The sequence below is a fragment of the Vulpes lagopus genome, chromosome 11, assembly GCF_018345385.1.
Source record: "Vulpes lagopus strain Blue_001 chromosome 11, ASM1834538v1, whole genome shotgun sequence".
Classification (NCBI taxonomy): domain Eukaryota; kingdom Metazoa; phylum Chordata; class Mammalia; order Carnivora; family Canidae; genus Vulpes; species Vulpes lagopus.
The window spans coordinates 100,595,381-100,608,112 of record NC_054834.1 but is presented as its reverse complement, the minus strand read 5'-3'; the positions used below and the strand labels follow the sequence as shown (position 1 = coordinate 100,608,112).

General features: G+C 32.4%; 1 protein-coding gene across 1 annotated transcript in view; it reads right to left on the bottom strand.

The window, feature by feature from the left end:
- Positions 1-12,732, bottom strand: part of AGPS (alkylglycerone phosphate synthase) — a 132,104-nt gene that overhangs the window by 79,419 nt on the left and 39,953 nt on the right. The window contains exons 3-7 of the mRNA XM_041773901.1: positions 11,829-11,919; positions 9,450-9,570; positions 9,279-9,353; positions 4,987-5,058; positions 3,312-3,391 (exon numbers count right to left, since the gene is read on the bottom strand). Coding sequence (XP_041629835.1) covers positions 3,312-3,391; positions 4,987-5,058; positions 9,279-9,353; positions 9,450-9,570; positions 11,829-11,919 — 439 coding nt within the window. The remainder of the gene's footprint in view (positions 1-3,311; positions 3,392-4,986; positions 5,059-9,278; positions 9,354-9,449; positions 9,571-11,828; positions 11,920-12,732) is intronic.

The following is a 12,732-nucleotide window of genomic DNA, read 5'->3' as shown; positions in this document are numbered from 1 at the left end:
ACACTCTGTCTTTATTCAGGTATTAATCTGAATTAAACTCTACCTCTTACCTTAGGCAAATTATTTAACTAAATTTAGTGTTTCCTCACTTGTAAAGTGTGAATACTAATACTACTCTTAAGGTTGGTGTAAAGATTAAATGAGATAATGCACAGAACAAATTTAGCATACAGGCATGCCTGGTTGGCTCAGTCAGTGGAGCATGCAGTTCTTGATCTCAGGTTGTGGGATAAAGCCCCATGTTGGGTAAAGGGATTACTTAAAAATAAAATCTTTAAACACACACACACACACAAAATCTTAGCATACAAAGTTCTTAGCATCCATACTACTATTTTTTTTTAAGATTTTATTTATTCATGAGAGAGAGAGAGAGAGAGAGAGAGAGGCAGAGACACAGGCAGAGGGAGAAGCAGGCTCCATGCAGGGAGCCCAATGCAGGACTTGATCCCAGGACTCCAGGATCATGCCCTGGGCCAAAGGCAGATGCCAAACCACTGAGCCACCCAGGGATCCCCATTTCTACTACTATTGATAGTTAACAATCATATCTAACTTAACAGTATCAGAAGATGGCCACTGTAAGACTAGAAAAAGACACCTCCAAAAACATCTGAATATAGTAAATAGCATTCCTGCTTTATTTTTAACCCAAAATAGGACCAGAGGTCCTGGATAGAAACCAAAGCATAGCCCTCCCTCCTGCTTGAACAAGCAGGAGCCAAATATCATCTGGCTCAACTTGCCAAATGTATGGCTGCCCAAAAAATGTTTTAAACATTCTTGGTTGACCTAATTTGTATATATATGAATCCTCATGAATTATTTTCTACTATTAAAAACAGACTTCTTTCCCCTTCTATTTATTTGGCTGAGCAATCAGGTTAATATATAGACTCTTCTTCTGAATCCCAACAAAGCTTTCTTTGCATTTTGATATGTTTGAATGCAGGTAAACCCAGCTAATAATAAAAAGGAAGCAATACAATAGATAATACGAAAATGGTCTGCCTATATTCTAAATTTGAATACATGCAAATACATGCAAATAACTGCACTGCTTAATTCGCAGGATTTATGATAAACATTAAATTAGATGATATATGTGAATGTACTTTTTGTTTTATGTTATGTAAAACTATCATTTTAATTATACTCTCACAGTAAGACAATAACAATTTCAATATAACTATAGCAAATCAGTCTTTTGGTCCTACAGCATCTAAACAGTAGGAAATCCTAAACTATAAAAAGACATAATTCAATAATCTGTTGGTACTTTATAATAACTTGATATACATCTTTTCCCCTAATATACAGGCTCTTGAAGTGACTACATACTTGTGCTAATTATATGCCTTGTATCTACCAGGGTCCAAACATATTTTTGGTAGAAAAAAAGCCAAAACAACTGAAGAAGGCAGAAAAAAAAAAAAAAACCTAAATGAGCACTCACAGAAAAACCTATATAGAAAACATAGGATACCCTATTACATCCAGTATACACTACCCTTGTTAATATAGGTTAACTATAAGACAAAAACTTTGAGACCAATAGGTCTTAGTATTATTGTATATGTTTAAGAAATATAGAAATAGAAAACTGGCGTAATTATCATATTTTGTACACACTGTATCAAAAGTACTCTGTACAAAATCATGCACAGTTTATTGACTCCAAAGCAATCACAATTGTAGGCACCACCCATCTACTACAATATTTAAGAGCGTTAAAGGCAGTGAATATACAAGGTTTTTCTACAAAATAAGTAGTTAAAAACCTGGCATTTAAAATTCTGCCACAGAATTTTAAGCATCTACTCAGTACAAAGACTTTTATTTTATATTATCTTATTTAATCTTCACAATTACCTTCCGCATTATTGTCTCTATTTTCCAAATTCAGTAAAAGATTCAGTGGTACATTTGTACACAGTAAAGTATACAGAAATTCAAACACATTCCAAAGCCTATTCAGAATAGGCTACTCTTAAGGGCCTTCTAAGGAAACTGCCTTTTCTTAAACTCTGGGATTAGAACAAAGGTTAATGGAGGACTGTATAAAAGAATAATCATGCTATAACCATCTGAACCTCATGATTAATCGCAGCAACACTTAAAGTGGACAAACAGATATTACATGCCTCCTGATGTGATGTGGTGTGAGAAAGAAAAACACATCATCATCTATGAAATATCCTTGCTCAAAAAAAATGTTTAAGCTATGCTTGAGTTCTAACTATACTTTATATCTAACTTCCAGTTTAGAGGACATACAAAGCCCAGAAGAAGAGTTACATGACACCAAGACGAAGTGACATCCAAATTCAAAATATGATACATTTTATACTACAAATAACCTATTTTCTCCAAAAGTCAGTAACGTTCAATAAAGTTTTGAAAGAAGGAGGTTTCGGATAAAATGAGATAGAAAAACAACAAATGCCAACATGGGCCTTCTCTGAATCCCCATGTGAACAAATGAAGTATAAAATAAAGACAATTTTAAAACCATTGTAAAATTTGAATGTGAACTGGATATTAAATGGTAATAGCATTATCATAGCATAATAGCAACATATATATAATATATATTATGCATATATATATGCATATATATAATAGCATAATATGAGACTGCTTTTTAAAATAGTTGACAAAGAAAGATAAAGCTAATATGACAAACTGTTAGTAATTACTTAATCTAGAAAATGGGTATACTATTCTATTTGGTGTTTGAAAAAAATTCAAATTAATAAATTAGTTAAAATAAAAATAAAATTTTATAATAATGAATATGCATGCAATCATATATATTGTTGACAATATAGTTAAGATTAAGTTCATACACAAATTAAAGCTTTAACATGCGCAATGTCCAACTCTTGGGACCACAGTGAGCCAAAAGGTCACAAAATAATCCTAGATTAAAATTAGTCTGTTCTCCAATCTTCCACAAGTAAAACTGCAACAGCATTAAAAACTTGGGGGACAAGTCTTGGTATTTCAAATTAACCTTAACCAATATTTGTTTTGCTTTTAACAATACAAATCAGGTCATCTATTGTATCAATATTCTAAACCATGCTTCTCAAATCATCAATTTCTCAGGCCAATTTGGTAGAAACCACCAAGACATGTACCTGAACATGAATGAACTTTAGCTTTTTGAGACCTAAAGACAATGGTAAAATATAATGATAAATTTAAAACAAAATAAAAATATAACTTTTTAATGACATCTAAGACTGAGCCACAGCTTTTTTTAAAACCAAACACTATCTTCAAATATGTCTAAAATTATCATATACCATTTGAGAAGTATCCAAAGATATAATTGTTCTTGTCTCATCTGCAGGACACATTAGGCCATATGATACGCTTGTTCCTCCTGCCAAAATAGGAAACAGTTTTAATATTTTATTTTGTAGCTACATTTCTAGGGCAAATCCCTAATACAAAGTATACAAATAGGCCCACACTAGAAAAATAACCTATTTCTACTTTACAAAATGTAATTTGCAAATGCTAACACACTAAGAGCAAACTCACCTTTATTTTATGCTGCGTGCCAAAATGAAGCAATATTAGGGAGCTGAAAGCAATGGGATATGGCTCCATCCCCTGGGCACACTCAAGTGAAGCCCCTAGCAATTTGTGAAACTCCAAGAACATGATTAGAAAAATTCTAAGCTAATAATTACTATGGAGATATCACTTAAAAGAAAAAATACCCTTCGTACTTCAAGATACCTTACCTTAATTATGAGATTCATTTATCATTTGAAATAATTTTATGTTGTCATACAAAAAGACTTTAGTAAATTAGAATATAAACAAGTTAAAATTGCCCAGACTATGTAAAACAAATTTATATGTTAATGGTGAAAAGGTGATTTTAATATAGAATAAACAATATATAGAAATATATAAACAATGTACTGTTTTCCATTAACATTTTTTATTAAAGGAAAAATGCTTTCTTGATACCAATCTAAAATAATAGCATATTCTTAGTTATTAACCATCTACATTACCATATATGAGAATAAATTCCTAACTGGTACTTCTATGTGTTTTGAATAGAAAACTCTTGATACAAGTAAGAATTATAGGAGGTGCTGATTCAATTTACTTTCACAAGGTGAGAATGTGAACTGTCAATTAAGAACATATTTGTAACCAATAAACACTATTTGCTTGTCACAGTCATTTGAAATTAGAAAAATATTTCACTGAAAGTGGCACTGTAGTGCCTTTTTCTCACGAACTCAACCAAAAGCATTAGCTAAAGAAGGAATCTGGAGGGATCCCTGGGTGGCGCAGCGGTTTAGCGCCTGCCTTTGGCCCAGGGCGCGATCCTGGAGATCCGGGATCGAATCCCACGTCGGGCTCCCTGCATGGAGCCTGCTTCTCCCTCTGCCTGTGTCTCTGCCTCTCTCTCTCTCTGTGTGACTATCATAAATAAATAAAAATTAAAAAAAAAAAAAAATTAAAAAAAGAAGGAATCTGGAGCTTCTGTTTTGTTTGGGGTCTCACTTCTCTTCCCTCAATGCTAATTCAGTCAATGAAAGTAATGTAGATTATTAAAAGAGATCAAATGCAAAAATAAATAAATAAATAAATAAATAAATAAATAAATAAATATAAAAGAGATCAAATTTGTCTTAAAATGCAAAGCAACATTCTCTCTATAAAGGTTATAAAGTAATTACTAAAGTGGGAATATTATTTTATTTAAGCATTAAGTCACGGCATCAACTAAGATCTATATGGGAAAGAAGCCATGAACAACATGTCTCAAACAGTTCAGGTAGACAGATCTACTCAAAAATGAGCAGCATAAACAAGTTTTTCAGAATAACCATATCATAATTACAAGAATATTTGCTTTCAATGGAATGACACAAATATTTACAATACAAATATTTTAAAGAAAACGAACACATTTACATGATATTAAAATTCAAAAGGCACAATACCTACCACCAATTGGTATGATACAAAGGTTATATTTGCATGCTAGATTCACAATCTTAACTACATCATCATGACATGCTGTTGAAAAAAAGAGGGAAAATAAATTAATCACAAGGACATGAATAAAATCTGGGTAACCCTGCAAAGTAAGGGTCCATGAAGGTCTTTAGTGTCTAAACTTTTTCTTACTCATCAACACATTAAACAGTTATATTAAAACAAAATGTTTATTATTTATCTTTTTAACTTTTCATTTTGAAATGATTTCATACTCAGGAAAAGGTTACAAAAAAGGTAAAAAATCTTCATCCAGCAGCCACAAATAATATCTTATAATTTCAATTATCAAAACCAAACAATTTATACTTACATATTATTCTTAACTAATCAACAGACCTTATTCAAATTTTGCCAATTGTTCCACTAATGTCTCCTTTTCTGGACCAGCCAACCATACATTGTATTTAGTTGTCATGTCTCCTTACTCTTCTTTAATCTGAGAGTTCCTCAGTCTATCTTTTCTTTTCATGACCCTGACACTTTTGAAAAACACTGGTCAGTTATTTCATAGAGTATCTCTCGAGTTTTTGCCTCCTCATTATTAAATTCAGGTTACATATTTTGGCAGGAATTCCACAGAAGTGCTGATGTGACTTTCTTAATGAGTTACATCTGGAGGCACATGATGTAGACATGTCTCATTTCTAGTAATGTTAACTTTCATCATTTGATTACGAAGTATCTGCTTGGTTTTTCCACCGTAAGAATACTATAATTAAAAATGTTTTGTGGGGAGATGGTTACTCTACATAAATATGTTTCTCATCATACTTTCACCCGCTAATTTTTGCATCCACTGATGATTATTGTTTTACAAATTTTAAAATGCTATATGATGTACTACGTATATTCCTTTCTAATGTATACAATGAAAGAGTACTCTTTATCAGAATAAAAGCTATACGGGTAACAAAAACCTGACAACAGAAGATTTTAAATATAAGACACAAAATGCTAAAACTCAATTTGACTAGCAAATAGGGCACTAAGCCAAGGACCAACATAGCAAAGAAACTATCTGAAAAGGATAAATCTTCTGATAATGTGGAATGGCAAAGAAAAGAAAAAGACTTGAGGCAAGGAAACATGCAAAACCCAGTATTACCTGCTAAGGGCTTGAAAGGGAAATTTAAGGATAAACAAGGATAAACAAGTGAATATCCATTTATGAAAGCAAAAGTACTGTTTTCTAAAAGTTATCATTTCTCAGGTTTGTTTAAAACTAGGAATATGTCATTTGTATCATTCCAATTTTTTTTAAAAGATTTATTTATTTATTTATGATAGACAGAGAGAGAGAGAGAGAGAGAGGCAGAGACACAGGCAGAGGGAGAAGCAGGCTCCATGCAGGGACCGACGTGGGACCCGATCCTGGGACTCCAGGATCACACCCCGGGCCAAAGGCAGGCGCCAAACCGCTGAGCCACCCAGGGATCCCCTCATTCCAATTTTTAATGAAAATCCATTTTAAGCTTCCAGATTAAGCTTATAAAACTTACTACTTGTGGTAAAATTTTCTTACTAAGTGGAATAATAGTTTATTAATAATAAAATACCCAAACATGACTGTCAAAAACCTTTAACAAGGCAAAACTAGGGCAGCCCAGGTGGCTCAGTGGTTTAGCACTGCCTTCAGCCCAGGGTATGATCCTGGAGACCCCATGATCAAGTCCCACATCGGACTCCCTGCATGGGGCCTGCTTCTCCCTCTGCCTATGTCTCTGCCTCTGTGTGTGTGTGTGTGTCTCTCATGAATAAATAAATAAAATCTTAACAAACAAACAAAAAAAAAAGGCAAAACTACTTCTAGGATTGCCACCTAAACAGAAGCTTTTCTTAACCACGTTATCTGACACAGCACTCTCTCATCCCACTGCTCATCTGTTTGGCTATTTTCTTACTGTGCCTTTTCTCTACAGCATGTATCACCACTCAATACATTACATATTTATTTGCTCTTTTCTGCCTCCTTCCCCACTAAATTGTAGGGCACCTGAGAATAGATTTTTGTTTTTTTCACAGCTCATCCTCAATACCTAGAACAGTACCTAGCACATATTTTCACAGGCCCGAAGTTTTGGTATTTACACAGCTAAAAATAACACATAAGTACTAAATAATAAGTGAAATGATTTAAAAATATGTAAAGTTGTTAAAGGAGACTTTATTTTTATAAGCACACTTCCCACAGACAACATATATGAGTGACTGACAACTTGTCTAAAATAAATGAAAGGCAGATATTCACACTGTGTAAAGGTCACAATGGTGACAAATCCTGGTTTAAGGACGACTCCAAATCATAAAAGTTACATATATTATGCTTAGTTATTATGCTTAGACAAACCCTAGATATCCTATTAAATATAAAATTCAGATTCAAATTATAGCCAGGCTTACAGATATCCACAAGGATAGATCTCCTAGCTGTGTGTGTGTGTGTGTATGTGTATATCCCAAAGCATACTTTGTGTGTGTGTGTGTGTGCGTATGTATATGTGTATATATAGTGTGTGTGCGCAAATATGTGTATTCAAACTGCAAGATAAGACAGCCACCTCCACTCTACGGAATACCACACTGTCTTAAATTGTCATATTGTCTCAAAATTTGCCCTCACTCATGCAAAGAAAAAACCTAAACTTTATTACCAGTAGAAAATTTACATTAAAGTTAAATAAAGGTCTCGGAGATCTGATCACCTATTGGGAAAAAATATTCCAAGTAGTCCTTATACCAGGAGATTCAACAGAATAAAATTATAAACTTGATTCAAGCACCTATACACTATTCATATAGATTCCTGAGGTATGGAACATGATGGTAAAGGGAATATTTTAGAAAAACTAACCTCTCAAGAGTATATAGGAGGCTTGGAGAAACAAGAAACTAGAGGCATGAGAGAGAACCTTATAGGCTGTTACAAAAATCCAACTATGCATTGATAAGGGCCTGATTTGAAAACTGATATGGGAAAAAAAGACAAGGCTACGAGGGAACTGACAAATAGGATGGATTTTACAGAATGAAGAAACTTTTGTGCAACAACAGACTACAACCCTGCATGTTTCCTGAATCTGGATTTTTTAGAAATATTTGTATTTCCTAAACAAAGACACATATTTTCATTCTGGTAATTTCTCAGTATTTTAATAGTCAGACACATGAAGAAAATACCTAGAAAGCACATTTAAAAGCTCTACTTAAGATACATCCAAAGATAGTCTATTAAAGTTTCCTAAAAGAAATGAAAACTAATAAATTTTGCTTTCATTTTTTTCCAGTTAAAAAGTAGAATGAATCTTCCCCAAATCTTAGTAAAGAAGCAGCCTAAAGCTACTAAGAGAACGCTAAAAGAATATACATCATAAGTATCAGGAATAATCTCATAATCTCAGCTACATATGCACTTGGATTTTCCTCCTAACTATGTCACCTCTCTCCTACCTCCATATTAAAGTATGATTTTCTCCTTCAGATACTTCCTGTAAAGTAAAAGGATCACATCTAAAACCGATGAGCCAATTTTTTGAAAAATAAAATACTCTATCTACTCCTTTATAGAATCTGAAGAAGAAAAAGGATCAGATTACTGGAACTTTCTTAAAATGGTAATTATGGACAGTCAGGTACAATATACCAATTCTGCTTTAAATTTTCTACTAAAAGAGATGGGTATAAAAATCATATATATAAATATTCTGACTACCTAATCATCAGCAAGAGCAAAATAACAACACAAAGCTCATCCATCCTCTATCTAAAGCCAAAATCATGAATAAAATTAATTTTTCAAAATTTATTTATATCCAAGAAAATAGGTATCTTAAAAAACTTATTTCACTATTTGAATATAATGTTTTTTAGCCCACAAACTGATACCACCAAATTACTAGTATGAGTTTGTGGTACTCAATAGTTAAGAGCTTCTCTACATCTGAACATATTTAATTTCATTAAGCTTTCAAACAAATCAAAAATGCATTTTTTAACTGACCTCCCGCTATGATGTTAATATTTAAAATGAAGACTTACTCATCAACAGCAAAACCAATCATGAAAACCAATAGTTTAAAATGATTAGATCAAGAAAGAATTATATGACTTCTGGAAACTCTAAAAATATAGCTACCTATACTTTTTACAATTCCTACATTTAAAAGTATATATTTCCAATACTAAATCTATTTAAGATTTCACAATACAAAGTAATGATACAAAAGAAAAAAAGGACTTACTTGGCCATAAAACTATATCAGGAATTCGCTGAAACATTCCTTCCCTGAGCAAAAATATCTCATGAAGACAATGACCTGTTTTGTAGTTTTAAAAAAAAACATGTAAAAACATCTTAAATTATAGGAAATTTTAATATTAAAAACAAATAGTACTTATATAAAGTTGCTTACCATGAGCTCTAAATACTCGATCATCTGCTTCTTGTGAATATGAAATATTAATTTCTTTAAGGTCATGAAGAAAATCTTCACTTACAATAGAAGGAGGTGTATCATTAGGATTTAAGGATGCCTAGAAAATAAAATTGGTTTCTTTGAGTTATTTCTAGAAACTAAGTTTTGAATACTTGCTTAGGGAGAGTCACCATATAATGTTAGTTTTTAATATCTAAGCTGAGACAAAAGCATAGGAAAATACTAAGTAACACATATGGAAACCAACTCTGTAACTATAACAAATTATAAATGGTCTGATTAATCACATTCTGTAACATAAGTTACATAAGTCATATGTTTCCTCTTTTGCATCCATGGCCCACTTTTTCATTGTTTCTGAAGATTGCAATCAAGAACAGAGAAGATGGCAAAGTCTTAAATCTTTCATTTTAGATCAAGGAAACTGAGGGAAAGCTACTTAACTTTTTCATCATCTACATTTTCACCTGTAGATATGATTTACTATTTCCTATACCTCAATTACTATTTTTAAATGATCAATAAAAAACCTCATAATAAATAATAAGCCCATTTTCACAGAACTACTTTAAAACTCACAACACAATTATAATTTGATACTTAATTTCAACTAACATTGTGAGCTGGAAAAAATCTTTAAAGCTATGCAACATTGGGCAAGTCACCCAACTTCTCTGGGCCTTGGCTTCTTCAACTGTAAGTGAGATTATCAGCACTAAATTTAAATAGCTACCATAAGATTAAATGTGAAAAGCACCAAAAACCTGCCTACCATACAGGAAGAGGCTGGCCAAATCAAATCTGCTATTAAAAAAGCAAACAAAAAAAGGTATGATATAAATTTGGAAAAAAGGAAATATAAGAATGCATTAAAAAATATGATATTTACATAATGTTAGTATCTTATTAAAGGTTCTGTATTTAGGAGTGCCTGGGTGGCTCCATTGGTTAAGCATCTGCCTTCAGCTCATGTCCTGATCTCAGGGTCCTGGGATTAAGTCCCAAGTTGGGCTCCCTGGTCAGTAAGGAGGTTTATTTTCCCTCTTCCTCTGCTACTTCCCCTACTTGTGCTCTCTCTCTCTCAAGTAAATAATTAAAATATTAAAAAATAAATAAATAAAAGGTTCTGTATTTAATATTCAATTATATGAGAAATATTTATTGAGTTCAATTATATGAGAAATATTTATTGAGTGTGTGTGTGTTATAAGCCAGGCACTGTTCTAGATCTTAGGTATATAGCAGTGAGATAATCAGGGAAAAAAAAACCTGACCTCAAAGAATTTATGCTATAGTGAAAGGAAATGACCCAAAAAACCCAACAAAAATTTATTTCGTTTTGTTATTGCTATTTTGTTATCAAAAATCGAAAAGGGTTCAAAAACAGAAAAAACGTGTATGTAAAACTGGTGAAATTTTTAAATATGGTATACAGATTTCATCAATATCAAAAAAAAGTAACTACAAAAAGTCAAAAGAAAGAATTAAGGAAATAAAGGGATCTTTCAGGAAAATTTGAAAGAATTTGGTTTAGGAGGGGTAGAAATTAGTTAACATAATTTACTTAGTAAAATTAAATGTAATTGTGGATTTATAACTAAAATAAGTACTCACCAAATACCTACAGTCCTTAATAACACGTTGGATATAGTAGAGTACAGAGTATAAGCCACAGTCCCTGCCCTTACGGAAATCATATCCAATTTAGAGGAATATGCAGAATACCATGCCATAGCAAATAATAATAAATAATAAAAACCATAATAATATAAAGAAAACTATTTTGTTAGTTTGATATGAATACTATTGAGTTTTTTTAACCCTAGTTTCAGAAAAGTGAAACTACATGAACCAGAACTATCACTCATATCTTAACCAAATTTTTACTTTTTGTAAGTCTTCTAATATCCTAAATGTTTTTATATTAAATGTAGCATTTTTACTTCAAATTATCCTATATTAATCCTGGAGTACTGTCAGTCCATTAAATGTCCTATTATTAATAGTAACTTATACTCTTGTAACAAGCCTACCACAGAATTAATTCATTTGCACTTGACCACCACCCTATGAGAGGGAGAAGAGTTATTGCTCTCATTTCTTAAAGTAGAATAATTGAGGTTCAGAGAAGATAAAAAGTTTACCAGACAAATCTCAGATAAACTTTGAGATTTATATCTGTGATGCTGAACTTCTTAAAAAAAAAAAAAATCACAACAAATCCATTAAAGCAATTATAACAAATTACAAAGATAAATCTAACTGATTTGGGGTTAAACACAAGTCCATGCACATACAGACACACCCATACCCACAAAGACTTAAGTATATTAGTAATCATTCTTGTTTGCTTACTTTAGAGGTAGTTTTATGCTCCAGACTTACTCCAAGGGTATTTTGGATCCAGTCTTTAAAAGTTGGTAAAATCATGCCACTAAGAGGATACCTAAGATTACAAAGAAGATAAAACATTAGAATAAGGGATCTTCATTTAAATTTAAATCTTAGCTTTGGCTTCTAGTAATGGTTAAGTAGTTCCTATTAAAACAACCCCTCTCCCCCCAACACACACACAACACATATAACTATAAACTCTGGACAAAAACAGAAACAAAACACAACTCTGAAGGGAGTATAGACAGAAAAAGCAGCAATAATAGGGGGGTAAAGAGGTGTGATACACTTAGAAAAAGGAAACAGCACTACATGAGTTTCCAGATTTTATTTTTAAAACAGGTTTCAGACTGAGGGACAGCCAACTGGTACCATAAAAGGAAACAAAAATACAGAAAATCTAGTTTTCCTGCCTTGAAGAACCAGAAGGCAGTGTTTACAGTGAACACAACAGCTGGGAAGAATACAGAAAAGGAAAGAGTCAGAGTGATGTAAGCATAAACTCTGTCCAAATGTCTGGCTGACCCTGAATTACATATGTATGGAGTAGACTTGAAGTAGCCCAACTAAGCTTAAAAACGCAGTTGATCACCATCACAGAGAGAAATGGAAATTTGAAAATAAACTAATTACTTGATGTTAAAAAAACTAAATAAAGCCCCTTCAGAAGAATATAACAGAATACAGAGTTCTGACAAAAGACCATTAGCAATGTCCAAGATGTACTCCAAAATAGCCGGAAACAAGCAAATAAGAAAGTGTGATCCATAATCAAGAGAAAGGGCAAAAAATAGGGACTGACCCTATGAAGATCTAAAATACTGAAGTAGCACACAATCATTTTTAAGATAGCTGTAACTCTGTT